This window comes from Eubalaena glacialis, chromosome 3 (assembly GCF_028564815.1).
Source record: "Eubalaena glacialis isolate mEubGla1 chromosome 3, mEubGla1.1.hap2.+ XY, whole genome shotgun sequence".
Lineage (NCBI taxonomy): Eukaryota > Metazoa > Chordata > Mammalia > Artiodactyla > Balaenidae > Eubalaena > Eubalaena glacialis.
The window spans coordinates 66,287,413-66,303,965 of record NC_083718.1 but is presented as its reverse complement, the minus strand read 5'-3'; the positions used below and the strand labels follow the sequence as shown (position 1 = coordinate 66,303,965).

The 16,553-nt window shown below is 49.8% G+C and overlaps 1 protein-coding gene across 3 annotated transcripts; it reads left to right on the top strand.

The window, feature by feature from the left end:
* The first annotated feature begins 1,286 nt into the window (after window positions 1-1,286).
* Window positions 1,287-16,293, top strand: POGK (pogo transposable element derived with KRAB domain). 3 transcript variants are annotated; one of them, XM_061183148.1, is made up of 6 exons: window positions 1,287-1,485; window positions 2,961-3,094; window positions 8,728-8,854; window positions 9,639-9,737; window positions 11,113-12,593; window positions 14,406-16,293. In XM_061183148.1, exons 2-5 carry the CDS (start codon window positions 2,963-2,965, stop codon window positions 12,579-12,581), a joined length of 1,827 nt encoding a protein of 608 aa, XP_061039131.1. In that variant the 5' UTR covers window positions 1,287-1,485; window positions 2,961-2,962; the 3' UTR covers window positions 12,582-12,593; window positions 14,406-16,293. The 3 variants fall into 3 exon arrangements, with proteins under 3 accessions (XP_061039131.1, XP_061039132.1, XP_061039133.1); XM_061183149.1 differs by lacking the exons at window positions 1,287-1,485; window positions 8,728-8,854 and having other exon boundaries at window positions 3,011-3,094; XM_061183150.1 differs by lacking the exons at window positions 1,287-1,485; window positions 8,728-8,854; window positions 9,639-9,737 and having other exon boundaries at window positions 3,016-3,094.
* Window positions 16,294-16,553: the final 260 nt, after the last annotated feature.

The window sequence follows — 16,553 nt, the reverse complement described above, 5'->3', positions numbered from 1 at the left end:
TATATTGAGAGCTCCACAGTTCCACTGTAGCCTCTCCAGGGCAGACAGAAATCAAAGTCACATATAAATAAATACAGGAATGGCGACAAAAACTCGGAGAAATCTTTCCCTGCAGGCACTCAGGTCTCAGGGACAGTCTGAAAATTTTGACAAAATTCTCTCCTTGACCAAATTTTAGTCAGGCTCCTCTGAACCCTCTTTTCCACTAGGCCTCTGCATGGGACACATACACACCCCCTACCCTCAGCCCTCCCAGCCCAGTTTTAGCAAGAATCCTGCTAAATCAGTTTAGAGAGAACCCCCCACCCCGGATATCCGATCAACCTGGCTTGCCATCAGCAAGCATCCCGTTAAATCGGTTTAGCAAGAGTCCCTCTACCCTTCTTGTCTCCTCTTAGTATTCCATCCACTGACCTCCTCACTCCGAGGTGGGTGCTAATTCCCCAACTCGTCTTTGCTGTATTCAGAGTTGAGCCGGAGAGCTCAGCTCTATTGCGATAGTCTTGCCAGCTATCTCAATAATCCCGAATAAAGTCCTACTTTTCCGCTTTAACAATTGTCAGAATAATTTCTTCTTTAATGAGTTCCCAACAAAAAAACCAAACCCGGGATCTTTTTCTGGAATGAGTAGAGATTCAGGGCTCCTCCGCTCACTTTTGTTGTATTGTCCACAGAGCTGCACGCAAATTCTTTGAACATTTTGGAGAAGATCCTTCTATACAGTTACTTCCTCCATGGCATTACACATTTGGGATTTAACACGCAACAACTACAAAAATCAGGAAGTTCCTTCAACATGTATATTACGTACGAAGTTCTGAACATATGCCTGCCAGAATATGCATATGCATGCTTCCCGAAAGATCCTAGACCCCTCCTCACTCCCCCCAACCCCCTCGCTGGTCTACTCTTCATAACACATTCCTTGAAGCATGCCTTAGCGTGCCTCGAGTGCTCGTCCAAGCAAGTGCAAATCAGTGGTTCATGCAAATAAGCGCATGAACGTGTGCACCCAGGCTACATTCAGTTCAAACATAAATCCGGGCTCTTCCTGCCTCATCTATGCCGAGGTCGCACATGGTGCACAGGAAACTGCACCAGGGGGAGCGGAGAGGGCAGAGAGCACCACTACTCAGGCCAGCGAGGCGGAGCCGGGCGGAGGGTCGGGAGCTCAGCCAGGAGGAGCGCGCGGCGCGGACCGGCCGGAAGCCACGCCGGGAGGAGGGTCGGGAGCTGGCGCGGGCGCCGTCCCCCGGCGCCGCCGCGGCCCGCTGACATCAGCCGCGCTCCTCCCCTCGCCTCCCAACACCCTCAGCTCCCGGCCAGACCCTCCCTCCTCCCACCACGTGTCCTCCCCGCTCCCTCCCGAGGGGCCGCGCGCACGGGAAGCCGGAGAGACGGAAAGGATGGCGCTGTGACAGCCGGGCCGGAGCCCTCGGCGTCTCCACCGCGGCCCCGGCTCACGCCCCGGCTCTCGGCCCGGCGGTGAGTGCGCGCGGGCGCGCGGGCGGGCGGGGCGGGGGCCTGGGGGCGGCACGGCCCCTCCCTCGGGCCCCCGGCGGTTGGGCCGCGGCGGGGGCGGGGGGTCCCGAGGCTGCAGCTGCAACTGCCGCCGCCACTGCCTTTGTTGCGGGCCCGCCGGGGAAGGCAGGCGGCGCCGGCCCCGGCCGCTCGGCAGGTGCCCTGGGGCCGGGAGCGGGCAAGGCGGGGAGACGGGCCGGGCCGGGCGCGGGCAGGGGGGCGGCAGGAGCGCTCCCGGCGCGGGGCCGCGGAGAAAGGGAAATGGGACAAGATGGCTGGAGAAACCGGAGCGCGCCCGGGGGCGCGGCAGCGGCGGCGGGCGGGGCGCCGGGCGGGTGGGCGGTGGCGGCAGAGGATACCTCTTCGCCTGCACCTTCGCCGCGGGGCGGCGCCCCCATCCCCCCATCTCCCTCCCGGGAGCCGGCGGGGGAGGCCGCGGCCAAGTTCGGGCCCCAGCTCCAGGGATCTGAAGCCTGTTCCACTCGCCCCAGACCTATCCTACCGCATTCGCCCGTCCTTTTTGAAAATATTGAAGAAGCAGACTTTGAACTCCGGAAGGATCTTTTCTTTGGAAGCCCGGGAGGATGCGGCCCACGAGATGCACGCTCACTCCACACCTAGGAATTGCCCGCGCCCCTAGAGGGCAGGAGCGCGGCCCTTTGTACTGGCCTAGGAGCTGGGCGAGAGAATTTGCAGAAGAGAGAGAATTTGCGCCCCAGAGGCAGCGAGTCTTCCCGGTGGCGGTGGGCCCCAGAGCCTGGCCCCAGCTGATTTCTGCACCTTCTTGGGTGTCCAGGCATTACCCCTCACTAAGGATTACCGACTCCTGGGCTTGGAAAATCGCTTAAGGCAGAACACTCTTATTTTCTGACCTGGCTCATGGACAGAACCTTTGAATCTGGAAAATCCAGGTACCCTGGGCCAGCCAACCTCCTGATGCTGAACTGGCCCTATAGGAACAACCCAGTTGAGCGAGTGCTCTATCTGTGTTCAAATGCCTTCATTGAAAGGAAGCCAACACCGCTGTCTTGCTGCCAATTCCATGTTTGGGTGGCACTGGCTGTGAGAAAGTTCTGCCATTTGATGCACTCTTTAAAACCTCTTCCTGGAATGTTTACTCAGCGGCCTGTTCTGCCTTTGGGTCTCTACAGAACCAGTCTGGTCTCTCTTACACAGATAGCTTTTTAAATATTTGAAGGCAGCCAGGTATGCTATCTGCCTGCAACCCTCTTCTTATCATAATTAAATATGTCACCTTCCAGCTTCCTGGTGCTTTCCCTGAAACCCTCCCTCCCCAGGCCTGGCCCTGTCCCCTTCCATTGTTCCAGCTGAACTGTGCTTGGGGCTAAAAAGGTTTGTGTAGCCTGAGCTGCCCCCATCACAGGCTTTAAAGAGTTCACACTAGCACCTGATTTTTCTGAACTGAATCTTGCTTGCAGAGATGGAGTCCACAGCCTACCCTCTCAATTTGACCCTGAAAGAAGAGGAGGAAGAAGAAGAGATTCAGAGCCGGGAACTGGAGGATGGCCCCACAGATATGCAGAAAGTCCGAATCTGCTCAGAGGGCGGATGGGTAAGTAAGAAGGTGTGGAGTCCATACATAGCTGTGAGGGGCAGGCCTGGGAGCCAGGCTTGTATTAAGTCTCTTCTTCAAGCAGACATAGGAAGTAAAAATAGCCTAGCCCGGTGTGTTTGCATTCCTGAGAAAACAGTTCTGTGGCTTTAAAAGGCACAGTGAAGAATGGAGGAACTGGTTATGGGAACAGTCCCTTCAGGCATGCAGCTTCAGGCACGCCATCAGGATCGGAAGTCCAAGAGGCCACGACTGTGTCTCTCTCCTGTACCCATGGGTTCCCTATGTCCTGCTCAATGCCAGGCACCTTGTAGATACCAACTAAATCTCTGCTGACCTATGTGAAAGAAAAATTGTTCTGGCATTTGTTAAGGTGATAAGGAAGACTATTCAGGACTATTGAGATAGGTTTCAAGACTGTCACAATAGGGGAGAGAGATCGGGCTCAGCAAGTGGGGATTTATAGCCAAGGAGCAGAGCGGAGGGCTCAGTGGATGGAAAATTACTAAGGGGAGACATCCACGGTGGGGGGTTCTTTCTAAACTGACTTAGCAGGATTTTTGCTAAAACTGGCCTGGGCAGACTGAGAACCAGAGGGAGGTATGTATGTGTCCAAGATAGAGGCCCAGTGGAGAAGAGGGCTCAGAGGAGCCTGACCAAAGTTTGGGTGAGGAGAGAGTCTTTATCACCTACCGCTGGTTGAAGGGAACCATTTAAACCATTTAAGTAAGTCTTGGGGCACTGAACTGACGTGAGGAGAGCTTTATGAGACGAGGCCAGTTGGTTCTGTGTGAACACCTCTTACAGTAGTTGACACAGGAGAGAGCTGCATTTCCAGCTGGTCCTGGATGGAGGGATTGGGATGGTAGGCAGCAGTGAATAGGGAGCATATCCAAACAGCATAGTGTGATAGCATTAGAGTAAACCTATAAAAGTGTAAATGCAACAGATATTTATAGTCATTGTTATGTACATTATTCACAGTACTTACTGGACTTCATGATAATTGGGCATGAATGGTAAACATTTTAAAGAAGCAACAAAATGACATTCCTTTTCTCTGCTTAGTTTTCCACTGTGTATGAATGTCATCGGTATACATATCCTTTGTTTCCAATGAGAGATCTGTATTCATAGAATCGTGGTCCTTCCAAACTATCCAGTCCCGCTCCGCTCCCACTGCACGGGGTGCAGCAAGGTTATCTACTTTGCCCCTAGGATACACATGTACGCTGACATTTGTTCTTAAAAACACCTCTTGAGGTGGAACCTTAAAAGTAGTGCATTTTGGTGTATGTATGTTATACTTCAATAAAAACAATTTAAAGCAATACAACACCAGGCTCTGGGTTTGCTCATCTAGCTGTGGAGGCTGGATTGCATTTGTCTGTTCGGCCCACGCTGGCCTCCTCCCCAGTTCAGATCCATGCAGCTGGGGAGATTTTGGAGAGCAGGCGTCGGTCCCATCTAGCCCTGAGCAAGAACTCATGGCTTTGAGGCTGCATTGGCCAACCGAGAACATCTACACAGAATGGGGAAGTGCGCAAAACAGGTGCGGTAGAAGCGAACATGTGAGTGTATTGGGACAACACAGAGAGTAGCAAGGTGAAGCCCATGCTTGGCTGGGAAAGAAGGAGGTAACCAGAGGAGCTGGAGGAGGGGGACAGGCATGTGTGGCACCCAGGCAGTCTGCCATCCATCCGCAGCTACTGAGCACAGTGCTGGGTGTTATTAAGGCAAGATCCCTAGTCTCGCAGCGGTACTAGTCTTGTGAGGAAGATAGAGAAGTAAATCTAATTAACTGCACAGTATTTGGAGTTCTGTGGGGGAAGTCAGCTCAGGATGGGCTCTGCTGCAGGCAGGAGAACTGGAGAAGGCAGGCAGGGACCTGGTCTGGAGCCTTAGGCAATTTTGCCCCCAGCCCCATCCCTCCCAGGGGCGTCTGGGTGGAGACGTTTTTGGTTGTCATGACTTGGGGTGGGGCTTGGGGAGTGGGAGATCCTAATGGCATCTCCTGGGTAGAGGTCAGGGATGCTGCTACCCATCGGTGATGCACAGGACAGCTCCCACAACGAAGAATTATCTGGCCAAAAATGTCAGCAGTGCTGAGGTGGGAAAAACCCTGCTCTAGAGCATTAAAACTAGGGGAAGAAAAGAATCGAATATGTATTTTGGTTGTTTGGGATTGTGTTAGAGTGATCAATAAAAGCTTTTCAAACCAAAGAGTCATGCTGTATATTAGGGTAATATTTCGTGGGAGAATTGGAGTAGAAATTCAATTTCAAGTAGAAAAAAGGGAAACTGTACTTAGAACGAAGGCTTAGGAATAGGTGGAACCAGCCAAGGGAAGGGAGGGTCTTGCCCTCCAGGCAGCCAGAAGCAAAAGCACTGGAGAGGAAAGCTGGTGTGTGCAGAGTCAGGAGCAGCTCCTGCAGCTGGAGCCTGCAGTGCGTGTCAGGGAGTGGAGGGGATGGGCGAGAGAAGCGGAGGGGGCCAGGGGACCGAGCCAGCCCTGCGGGGGAGTGTTCTGTGCCCAGGAGTCTGAGCTCCCTCCCTAGCAGCTCTGAGGGAGAAGTCTTCGGCTCGTCTTTCTAAGGGACCCTAGGGTTTGGCTCGTCTTTCTAAGGGACCCTAGGGTTTGCTACCGCCACCAGGCAGAGGCCACTTGGCCTAAGTGGCCTGCCGAGAAAGCACGGGCTTGGGAGTCAGACTTGCTAACTCTGTGACCGTGGGCAAGATACTTATCAGCCCTGTTTCCTCACCCATAAAACTGGGGTGATGATCCCCGTACCCCTGTATTATTTAAAGGATTCAGTAAGATAACACATTTAACCACATAAGAGGGAGTGCCCTACACAGTGCCTGGCATACAGCAGGCACTCTATTAGTGCACCGGTCCCAGCCCTCTAAGTGCTGTCTTTGCTGGGTGGTCATGCAGCTCTGTCAGCGAGCCTGGGCAGCGTTTAAGCACTTTAGGACGGTTACCCTTGGAGATAAGCGTTGGAATGCCAGCTCGTGGGACGAAGTGAGGCAGCGCCCAGAAGCTGAAGGAAGAACACCTGTCTGATGAGTCCTTGACCTTCTGAGGGAAGGGAGGAAGGCGGGGATCGAGGGCCTCTACCTGTGAGGCCAAGCAAGGGTGTCCAGGGGTTGGATGCCGGCTGCCTGATTTCTGAGTTTGGCCCAGGGCTGGCCCTGTTTACCTTCTGCTGTGCTCGGCTAGATAAAAGGCCTCTGTGGAGAGAGGGGAGGCCTGCACAGCAGGGCCTGGCTGAAGCCTTGCTCAATTCTCACAGAAGGTTGCTGTGAGGAGAATTCCTAAGCCACTGCACTGTGCGCCTCTGGAGCATAATGTGGGCTTGTCTGAGGATCCTCCAGGGCTCAGTCATAAATGGGAGGAGATGACTCCAGCCCCAACCTCCAGCTGCCTTCTCACCACTCCAGGGCTGCTGATATTTTTACCAGGCCCAGGACGTGTTACCTTCTACAAGGGTCGATATGGGTAGCCCCTCTGAAATGACAGGCATAGCCAGTCCTTTGTCCTGTTTTATCAGCAAAGGGAAAGGGACTATAAATAGGTATGGCCTAGATCTGGAATTTCCTAGGGAGAGAAAAGGCCAAAGGGAGAGTTGTTTAAAAGCCTGGGAAGTGGGATGGGGTGGGATGGAAAATTCCTGGCTGCCTGGCTTTCCAGATTGATGAAGTCTGAGCGGAGCCTAGAGACCAATCCGTTTGTACCTCCTGGTATTTTACACTAGGGATTTTTGTCCATTCTTACTCCAAAGAGTAAGTTCAGTTTTGTGACAGATAAATTTTAACGATTATTTGAAGCTATTCCAAGTGGAATAAGAGAAGGGAAGTTCAGAGGTTATTTGCTTAGATCTTTGATTCAAGAACACATTTTTAAGGGATTACTATGTACAGGAAGTGTTCTAGGCTTAGGGAAACAAAACGGAATAAGCCCAGGTTCTGCCCTCAGTGAGCCAATATTCTAGTGGAAGAAGCAGACAGGTAAACCAAGAGGACTCTGCAGTGTGATAAGTGCCACCAGAGCCTTGAGCCCAGGGCGTCACAGGGCACACAACCTGGGTTGGGACCAGTTTCCCGGGGAACAGGATGTCTGGGCTGAGTCTTGGAAGGTGGGTGGGTGTCAGCCAGGCCAAGAATGGGGAGGACCTCCGAGGCAGCGGAGCACCATGTGTGGAGACACGGAGGGTCTGAGGATGGTTTGTTCAGGGAACTGCAGCAGCTGAGTACTGCTGAGCGTGTGCGGGGTGGGGGCGGAGGCCTGCGAGCTGGGTACCTGGGAGGCCCCTCTGCCCTCTGCAAGGGCGGGAGCCTTGAAGTCAGACGGTGCTGTGTCCCACTCTCAACCTTGCCGTTATTGGCTGTGTGACTTTGGGCCAGAAACGGGGCTGCTTTGAGCCAGTTTCCTCCTTAATTAAATGGGGCTGTGGGGGGAAATAAGGGAAGCAGTTACGGGGCCTTTCCTAGGAGGTTCTCCCTATGTGGAAGAGGCTGTGAGGGTGGGGAGGGACGAGGTGGGCTTCGTGAATAAGGAAGAAGGGCCAGGAGATCTAGATGATTGATGGCCGGGTGCCTGAAGAAGCTGCAGGCGGTGCAGACACTGAACTTTTCTAAGCAGATGAAAAACAGTACTCTGATCCCCCAGGCCCTAGATTCAGCTATGGGGAATAGCTGTGAAAGCAGCAGCCCAGATCCCTTACCACTGAATACGATGAACTTTGGAGTAGGATTTTTAATGACTGAAAGAAAACACATAGTAAAAAGAAAAGCAGATAGTTGAACAAGAGGGGGTCGGTCTGGGTGGCTTGGCTGCGTTTGGCTGCTCAGGCACCCCCATCCCACTGGCCCATGGGGGTGGGGAGGTAGGTGAGCCGGGAGCGGGAGTAGAGCCCTCTTCTCTGTCCTTAGGGCTTCCTGCTGCGGGTCTAGGCATCAGAGCAAAGCAGTCTGCTCTAGTATCTCATTACATAAATTGAAGCTCTAATTAGCCCTTCTGTCCTCCTCCTCCTCCTCCTCCTCCTCCCCCCTCCTCCCCCTCCCCCTCCCCCTCCTCCTCCCCCTCCTCCTCCTCCATCATCATCATTGGAAAAGGCTGGCTGAGGCCCCTTCTGTCACTGGCCCCTCCCTGGCAGCGTTGGGTTCTGAGTCAAAACTGGGGCTAGTGCCCTGCAGATGGAGACTAGTGCCCAGGAGGCCCCCAACACCCTCCTGGGCTGAGGATCTGTGACCAAGGGAGAGTGCAGGGTTGTGTTGGTGGGGCAACTGTCTCAGGGTGTTTCCTTGAGCGTGGTTGGTTCTGGCTCTGGGTGGGGGCTGAGCCATGATCAGCTCTCCCTGCTGTATGTGAGGATCCAGTGTCTCCCAACCAGTACGGGGGGCTTTTCTTCTCAAGGTGCTGCTCTCCTTATCTGTGGATGCCGGGGGAGGAGAGCACTCAGCAGGGCACGGAAGACCTTGTTTTTGTCTTGGTTTTGCTTCTCGGAGGAGCCATGTGACTGAGGACAGACGTTTCCCCAGGCCCAAGCCCTCGCCTGTGAGATGAGGGTGTGTGATCTGTGTCTGCATGTGCCTACTAGTCGTTGAGAAAGGCCTGTTCACTGTTCCAGGTGCCAGCCCTATTCGATGAGGTGGCCATATATTTTTCCGATGAGGAGTGGGAAGTTTTGACGGAGCAACAAAAGGCCCTCTACCGGGAGGTCATGAGGATGAATTATGAAACTGTCCTGTCCCTGGGTAAAGCTTTGTTTTCCTTTGTCTCCTAGAAGCTCTGAGCCCAGAGAATTGTTTCCATGTCTCTCTTCTCTGGCGTATCCAACATCCCTCTCTCCTGAACTTGGAGTCTGTCCCCTCAATGCCTGTGCCCATTTAATTTCCTGTTTTTGATTTAGGCAGGATATAAATATTGTGTCCTTCTACTCAGCAGCTTGTGCCAACTCTCAGAACCATCCTCATTCAACCCAGGCATTCTCATCAAAAAAAGAAAAAATAAGATATAATCTAAGAAGTGTCACCATGGGTCTGGGCCTGTGCTTCACATGTTCCTTAGGAGGGAAGACAGGTCTCATTGTTACCCTGTCAGCCTTAGAAGCTTGGGGACATATCCTCAAAGAATCCTTGCTCCCTTCCCAGCATTGATATCCATATTATTGGAATGTAACCATATTATTAGAATGTAACCATTTGGAGGGATTTCCCCATTTGCTCATCAGGGTGCCAGAGTGCTCATTAGATCCATGGCTGCACCCACCCACTTCCCTGCTAAATGCAGTTCCTTTTTGTTGTTGCTAGTACATTAGCAGAGATTCATAAATCCCCTTGGACAGACCTATTTCCCATCATATTTTTTCTTTAAGTATCCCTGAGCCCTTTCCCCCCACCTTTCATAAATCTGCATATTGAGAAGACTGTGGTAGGGTGGGAGTGGAGGGGAGGGTTTCTTAAGTATTATAAAGTACTTATTTTGGCAGTTCCAAGACAGTAACACACAGCTGTTACCTGTTTTATTTCCTATAAACAGAATTCCCATTCCCTAAGCCCGACATGATCACTCGGTTGGAAAGGGAGGAGGAGTCTCAGAATTCTGACGAGTGGCAGTTCCAGGGAGGAACCTTTGCAGGTACTATGATTAACCCAATTCAACATCCATCCAATGGGAGAATAATGAAGACGAATTTTAAGTTTCCAGGTACATTCTGTGGGGTATTTAAGAGTAAGGCAAGGTTGTGAGGCAGAAAGATTATGGGCTTTGGAGTTGCAGAATCTCCTTTCCTATGCTATGTGACCTTAGGCGACTTCATCCACCTCTCTGAGCCTCCATTTCTTCACCTGTCGACTGTCAGTAATAAATCTCAACATGCACCTTTGTATGCAGGTGACCCAAATTGAAGTTTGTATGGCTTTGGTCCAGCGCACATCCTGGGTGCCTCCGTGGCACACCACACACCTCTGAAAACTAAGGAAAATAGTGTGACGAAGCATGCATCCAGGGTTATTTACTTGGCTTCCTGTCTACTTAATCTTGGATAGAAAAAGCAATAGCAGCTGTAGTACATATTTGAGCAAATATGTCTAAAGAAGCACTCGGTCTTATATCAAGAAACATAGTTAGAGGGCAGGAGTTGGATAAATACAGCTTCCCAACAGCCAGAGTGGTTTGATTTGCCTTCTCTCTGTAAGTAATAGTTTAAAATGCTGTATTTCATTGATTCCAAGACACGTTTTCCCCTCATCACTTTAACATCTCTGCAGTTGAGAATGCCTCTTAAAATTGATGGCATGTTATAGTTTCACTAGTAGCTTTTTTTTTTTTCTTAATGGCATATAATGGTGCATCTTGCAATTGATGGCATCTTAGTTTTGGTGAGATATGGTAATTTCTGTGAGTCGTATTCAACTTCCGTGGCCACCTTCTAAACAGAAACATACAATGAAACCCAGTTCTGACATTGGTATGCAAGAACCATACTTCTGCCTTATAAGCTTAACTTTGCTAAGTGTGGTATTGGTATAGATTTTCTTGGTTTAAAGGATATGATTCAGCCCATGATGATACAAATTCTGTAATATTATGTGGTAATATGGGTTATAATTGGCTTCTCGTCCAGGTAAAGATTATTTTGACCCAAGCATGGCCCACACAGTTAGTATGTGATCCAAGCTTGTTGCCTGTATTCAGTTTCCAGCTCTGCCACTTCCTAGCTCAGCTACCTTGATGCATTACTTAATTTCTCTAGACTCACCTGCAAAGAAGAAATAAACAAAATAAATTAAAAAGTTATTGTGAGAATTAGATGTGGTAATCCATGGGAATTGGCACGGTGGTAAGGACTTCGTAAGTGTTATCTGTTATTAGAGCTACTGCTTTTAGTGAATGTGAGATTAAGGTATTCTTGGTATTTCGACCAAAAAAAAAAAAAAAAAAAATCAGGGAATGAGCCAGAAATCATTTTACTTACGGGCACTATCTTTGCCCCTCCCTGTCTGTCTGCCAGAAAATGAAGAATCTGACGTGAAGCCCCCAGATTGGGTGGGCCCGATGAACACGGCCTCCCAGTTTCCCCAGCCTCAGCACCTGGACAGCTATGGCCTCCGTCTGCCTCGGGACATCACAGAGCTGCCCGAGTGGGGCGAGGGGTACCCCTTCTACATGGCCATGGGCTTCCCCGGGTATGACCTCTCGGCAGACGACCTGGCCGGGAAGTTTCAGTTCAGCCGGGGCATGCGCCGCAGTTACGACGCAGGGTTCAAGTTAATGGTGGTGGAGTACGCCGAGAGCACCAACAACTGCCAGGCGGCCAAGCAGTTCGGGGTGCTGGAAAAAAACGTCCGCGACTGGCGCAAAGTGAAGCCGCAGCTGCAGAACGCCCACGCCATGCGGCGCGCCTTCCGGGGCCCCAAAAACGGGCGCTTCGCCCTGGTGGACCAGCGCGTGGCCGAGTACGTTCGATACATGCAGGCCAAAGGGGACCCCATCACCAGGGAGGCCATGCAGCTGAAAGCTCTGGAGATCGCCCAGGAGATGAACATTCCAGAGAAAGGGTTCAAGGCCAGCTTGGGCTGGTGTCGAAGAATGATGCGAAGGTATGACTTGTCTCTGCGGCATAAGGTGCCGGTGCCCCAGCAGCTGCCGGAAGACCTGACCGAGAAGCTGGTCACCTACCAGCGGAGCATCCTGGCTCTGCGCAGGGCACATGACTACCAGGTGGCTCAGATGGGAAATGCTGATGAGACGCCCATTTGCTTAGAGGTGCCCTCGAGGGTGACTGTGGACAACCAGGGTGAAAAGCCCGTCTTGGTCAAGACGCCAGGCAGGGAGAAACTGAAAATCACAGCCATGCTTGGTGTCTTGGCAGATGGGAGGAAGTTACCTCCATACATCATTCTGAGGGGCACATACATCCCCCCCGGGAAGTTCCCCAGTGGCATGGAAATCCGTTGTCACCGGTACGGATGGATGACGGAGGACTTGATGCAGGACTGGTTGGAAGTGGTGTGGAGGCGGAGAACCGGTGCAGTGCCCAAGCAGCGAGGGATGCTGATCCTGAACGGCTTCCGGGGCCACGCCACTGATTCGGTGAAGAGCTCCATGGAAAGCATGAACACCGATATGGTCATCATCCCGGGGGGCCTGACCTCGCAGCTGCAGGTGTTGGATGTGGTGGTCTACAAACCCCTGAATGACAGTGTCCGGGCCCAGTACTCCAACTGGCTCCTGGCGGGGAACCTGGCACTGAGCCCCACGGGGAACGCCAAGAAGCCGCCCCTTGGCCTCTTTCTGGAGTGGGTCATGGTGGCGTGGAATAGCATCTCAAGCGAATCCATCGTCCAGGGGTTCAAGAAGTGCCACATCTCCAGCAACTTGGAGGACGAGGATGACGTCCTGTGGGAAATCGAGAGCGAGCTGCCAGGAGGGGAACCGCCCAAAGAGTGCGACACTGAGAGCCTGACAGAGAGCAACTGAGGGAAAGCCAAGGTAAGCAGTCGGGAGGAACCGCCCAGCGCCTACCCTGAGGGACGTGTTGGGTTCCGCAAACACCTTTTCTCTTGCCATTATTTTCCTCTGTTTCCGAGAACTCTTCGAGCCCACAGTGCAGTGCTGTAGGTAACAGGCCATCAGCATTTTCTCCTTTATGTGAAACTTTGGTTGCTTGGCTTATTTCGTGGATATTTTGTATAATGCATGAAGTGAACAAGGAGTGAGCTCCCAGAACATTTAATCTGAGAGCCGTAATTATCGCTGAAATTATTTGGGCCTGAAACAGCGTAGTCTGACATGGCTCCGATAAGAAAAAGTTTTGTCCGCAAAACCAAAATTTTTCTTCCCCTTATAAATCGTGCTGAACATTTAGGGCCAGTGTGTGTACCTGATTCACTTGGAGCGGCCGTACTCGCCTTGGCTAGCCTGTAGGGCTGGGACGTAAGGACGCATGTGCCTTCGGACTGTGTCCCCTGGGCCTTGGGTCTCTGTCCTGGGGTGGTGTGCAGTAGCCCAGTGGGGAAGGAAAGAAATAGCTTATGCCTGCTTCTCCCTGGGAGTTCAAAAGTGTGTTTTAAACCATCATCTTATTCTCATGACATTCACATGGAGTGAACAATTATAATAATTTCACAGACGTTTGAAGGGTGATATTTTTAAATTGAAACTGCACCAAAAAATAAAAAAATAGAAAAAACCAGAATGCTTATCTCGGACTACAGTGAGTAAAGTCTAAGGACTGAGGACGACAGGCCCGAGAATTTTCAGTGGAGTATAGAAGGGCAACAGCTTTAAAAGTGGGGAGTGGGGGGCTACCAGATATCACTAGAGCCTCCCCACCCGGACCCCTTGAGAGAGGAGAACGACCACCTACAGTGGGCAACGTACAGAGAGAACAGACATTTCATTTTACCTTCTTGTTCTCATTTCCCTAATTGTCAGTTCATTTGTTCCTCCAGACAGTGTTTAATATGAAGAGAGCACTCCTTTTACAGAAGACCTAAAAGTATCTTGACCGTTTCTTTTTCTTTCCTTTAAAGTATAATTAGGTATTTCCACCCTACTTGCTTCTTTCTCCAAATGAAATGCTAAGAGAAATCTTCTGTTACACCGCCCCCCTTCATGCTGTGTAAGTTGAAGAGTGACTTATGTCTCCTTCCCTGCCCCCAAATCAAACTGTACTCCTAACATTGAACCGCAGTGTTATTCTGAGACCCCTAGAATTACAGAGCCAAGGAGAAGTTCTTACTATTACAGTCAAAATCACCAAAATTGCTTTTTTCCCCTCATGTTCCCTTATTCTTTCACTCCGTGAATTCAGCCTCCATTTTCTGCTAGTCATTACACTGCCTCCACTGGATATCAGGCTTTGAATTATAGTGACTTTTTATCCTTTTTACCTTCCCGCCCCCCCCCCCTTGTTAGATAACATTTTTGTGCATTTTTAATTTTCTAAGCTATTTGCTACCCAAAGGACTGGATCAAAAACTGCCAGAAGAGGAAAGGGAAAAAAACAATGCCGGGCTACAGCTATGTACGTAGGCATTCATGTCCGATCCCAGCCATGAGCTTTGGCTCATCTTGACAGCCACAGTTCTCTGTACAGCTGCCCTGTTTTTGAGCTGAGGAAGTGCTAGAAGTAGACAGAGATTCTCATCGAACAAGACATTTTGGAGGCGACATGGGCATAAAACGGCCTCTTCTCATCTGTTTGGAAATCTGACTAATGGAATAAATATGTTCTTGAAAAGTTATACAGTGTCTAAAATCCAAGGGTTAACTCACACTTAGGTTCTCTCTGTTTTCCAGCAAATGAACTGTATTTGGAACAGTTGAGGAGGAAAATCCTCAAGAAGATTCCTCGCAGCGTGGATACACAGGGAGCAGCAGGAAAAGGCCATGGGGCTCAGAACAGCCCAGGTCTGGACAGCAGCCTGAGCATCCTGTCTTGGGACACCGCCCACCCTCGCCCCATGTCCACGAGGTGTCAAAAGTCTAGGACCCTTCACTTCATCAGAGACATGATTAGAAAAGAAACTGCTTCTGCCTCATTTCTTGTTTTAGAGATTACTCCATGTGTCCATCAAAAGAAACCTGTAGATAGATAGGAATGAACAAAGGTATTTCCTGGAGAAGAGGCCATTTGTTCAGCACCAATAAGAGACTCATCATATGGGCCCAACTCCACTGGTATTCTTTCTGTGGAGAAAACCTCAAGTCAATGTTTTTTCTTCTGCCTTTAAAAATGCTTCCATTAGTAGAACCTGTCCCCACACAGGTCAAGACTGCAGAGAAGGCTTTGTAGAAATGGTCATTTATGTACACCTGCTACTTACACATTTCCTCTTTTGGAAAAATGAGATGCTAATAATAACAACAAAATTCAGACATACTGGCCTGGTGCCAGCAGATGGCTTTTCTATAGACAAACTAGGTTAGTGTGGAAGATACAGATTAAAATAAACTATGCCGTTTCATTTATCTTCCCAATCTGGTTGGCAGCTAGACTTTTCTAGGGTCTTATTTAATGGCCCTATTTTTCATTATTATTATATTTAATGATAGGGTAGCATTTAGTACACAAGCTCTTCTGTTTCTCAGGCTGCCTGCAGAAGAAGTCACCATAAATTATCTGCTGTCTACATGGTACAAAGCTCATTGACTCATCTGATACTTGTTTTGTTAATTCCTTTAATATTTTTTTCACAAGGATGGTGAGAGGGCGTGGCCCTTTAGCCACAGCTGTTTGAAGACTTCTTATTTTCTATCCTGCAGAAATAGGTGGGAGGTCTTTGAATTTTTACACTAAAGTAATTTGCATTCCCACATAAGTTGAGTGTTATGAAAACATTCCTTCAAAGCTACCTGTGCTACGAAAAATATGCCAGAACCTCATAGACAAAGCCATTGTTAGAAATGTCATTCCAATGTCAGATCTGGTTAACAGGCTACCATAACCACTTTTCCTTCCTGTAGACCCAGCTCATTTGTATAGTATAGTGTTCTTGGCATTTTGAAACACCTATTTCTACTCAGGTACTCAATTTCCTATTAGTGATTCACCTTCCCCGTTTTTTAAAACCAGTTTTCCTCCAAGAGGGGAAATTTCACCTAACTTCTGATATCTGAATAACTTTCAATGTTTGAATCATTTCCCCATTTGCTTTTACCTGTACTGTATTGTCATCTCAAACGGCATCTAAATCCAGCTACTTTTCATTCCAGAAGTTTTCATTCCCTCCAATTCCACTTAATTTATCCTCCACTATCCTGGTTCCTGGCCCTTTCCTCTTCGTGTCCTATTTTACCTGCTTTGGGAGCTTAAAGGATTTTATAAGACCTAATTTTTGGTTCCTGCATTGGAGCCATAGTTGTCTTGCAGGGAAGAGTAGAACATGGGTTCAACTCCTGTTTCATTCCACCAACACCTCCTTGAGTCTCATCGTCAGCTGATTGACAGATGATGCCTTACAGGTTGCTTAGCACTGGAACTTCCCTAGAGTAATGGCTCTACTGTCAGGGTTTTTCTGGGCTCATTCTTCCACTGACAATTATGATCTATGCCTAACAGAGCCCCAGTACAACTATTTTGCAGAATGGCTATTACCCTAGAGTTACTATAGCACATATTGAGACATAGTTGTACTCCCCAGTAGATAGGAACTGACTCCGACAATAAACTTTGATAATAAAGACAGTAGGCTCTGGTGGTTTTATTTATTATCTGCTAGCCTTATGAAAAGTCACATTTCAAACTCTTCATTTACACTTTATTCTCCACTCAGTTTGGTACCAATATGTTACACCCTTGAAATGAAAAAGTCCGTTCATGGGATGGCAGTGTAAGTAATGTTGGTGTCTTTAAAGACAAATGTTATGTGTGGTTTTAAACTGGCTTTTAAAGGTGGGGGAAAGGGCCCTGGCAAAAATAGCTTTTTCCCTCAATCAATCAATCAG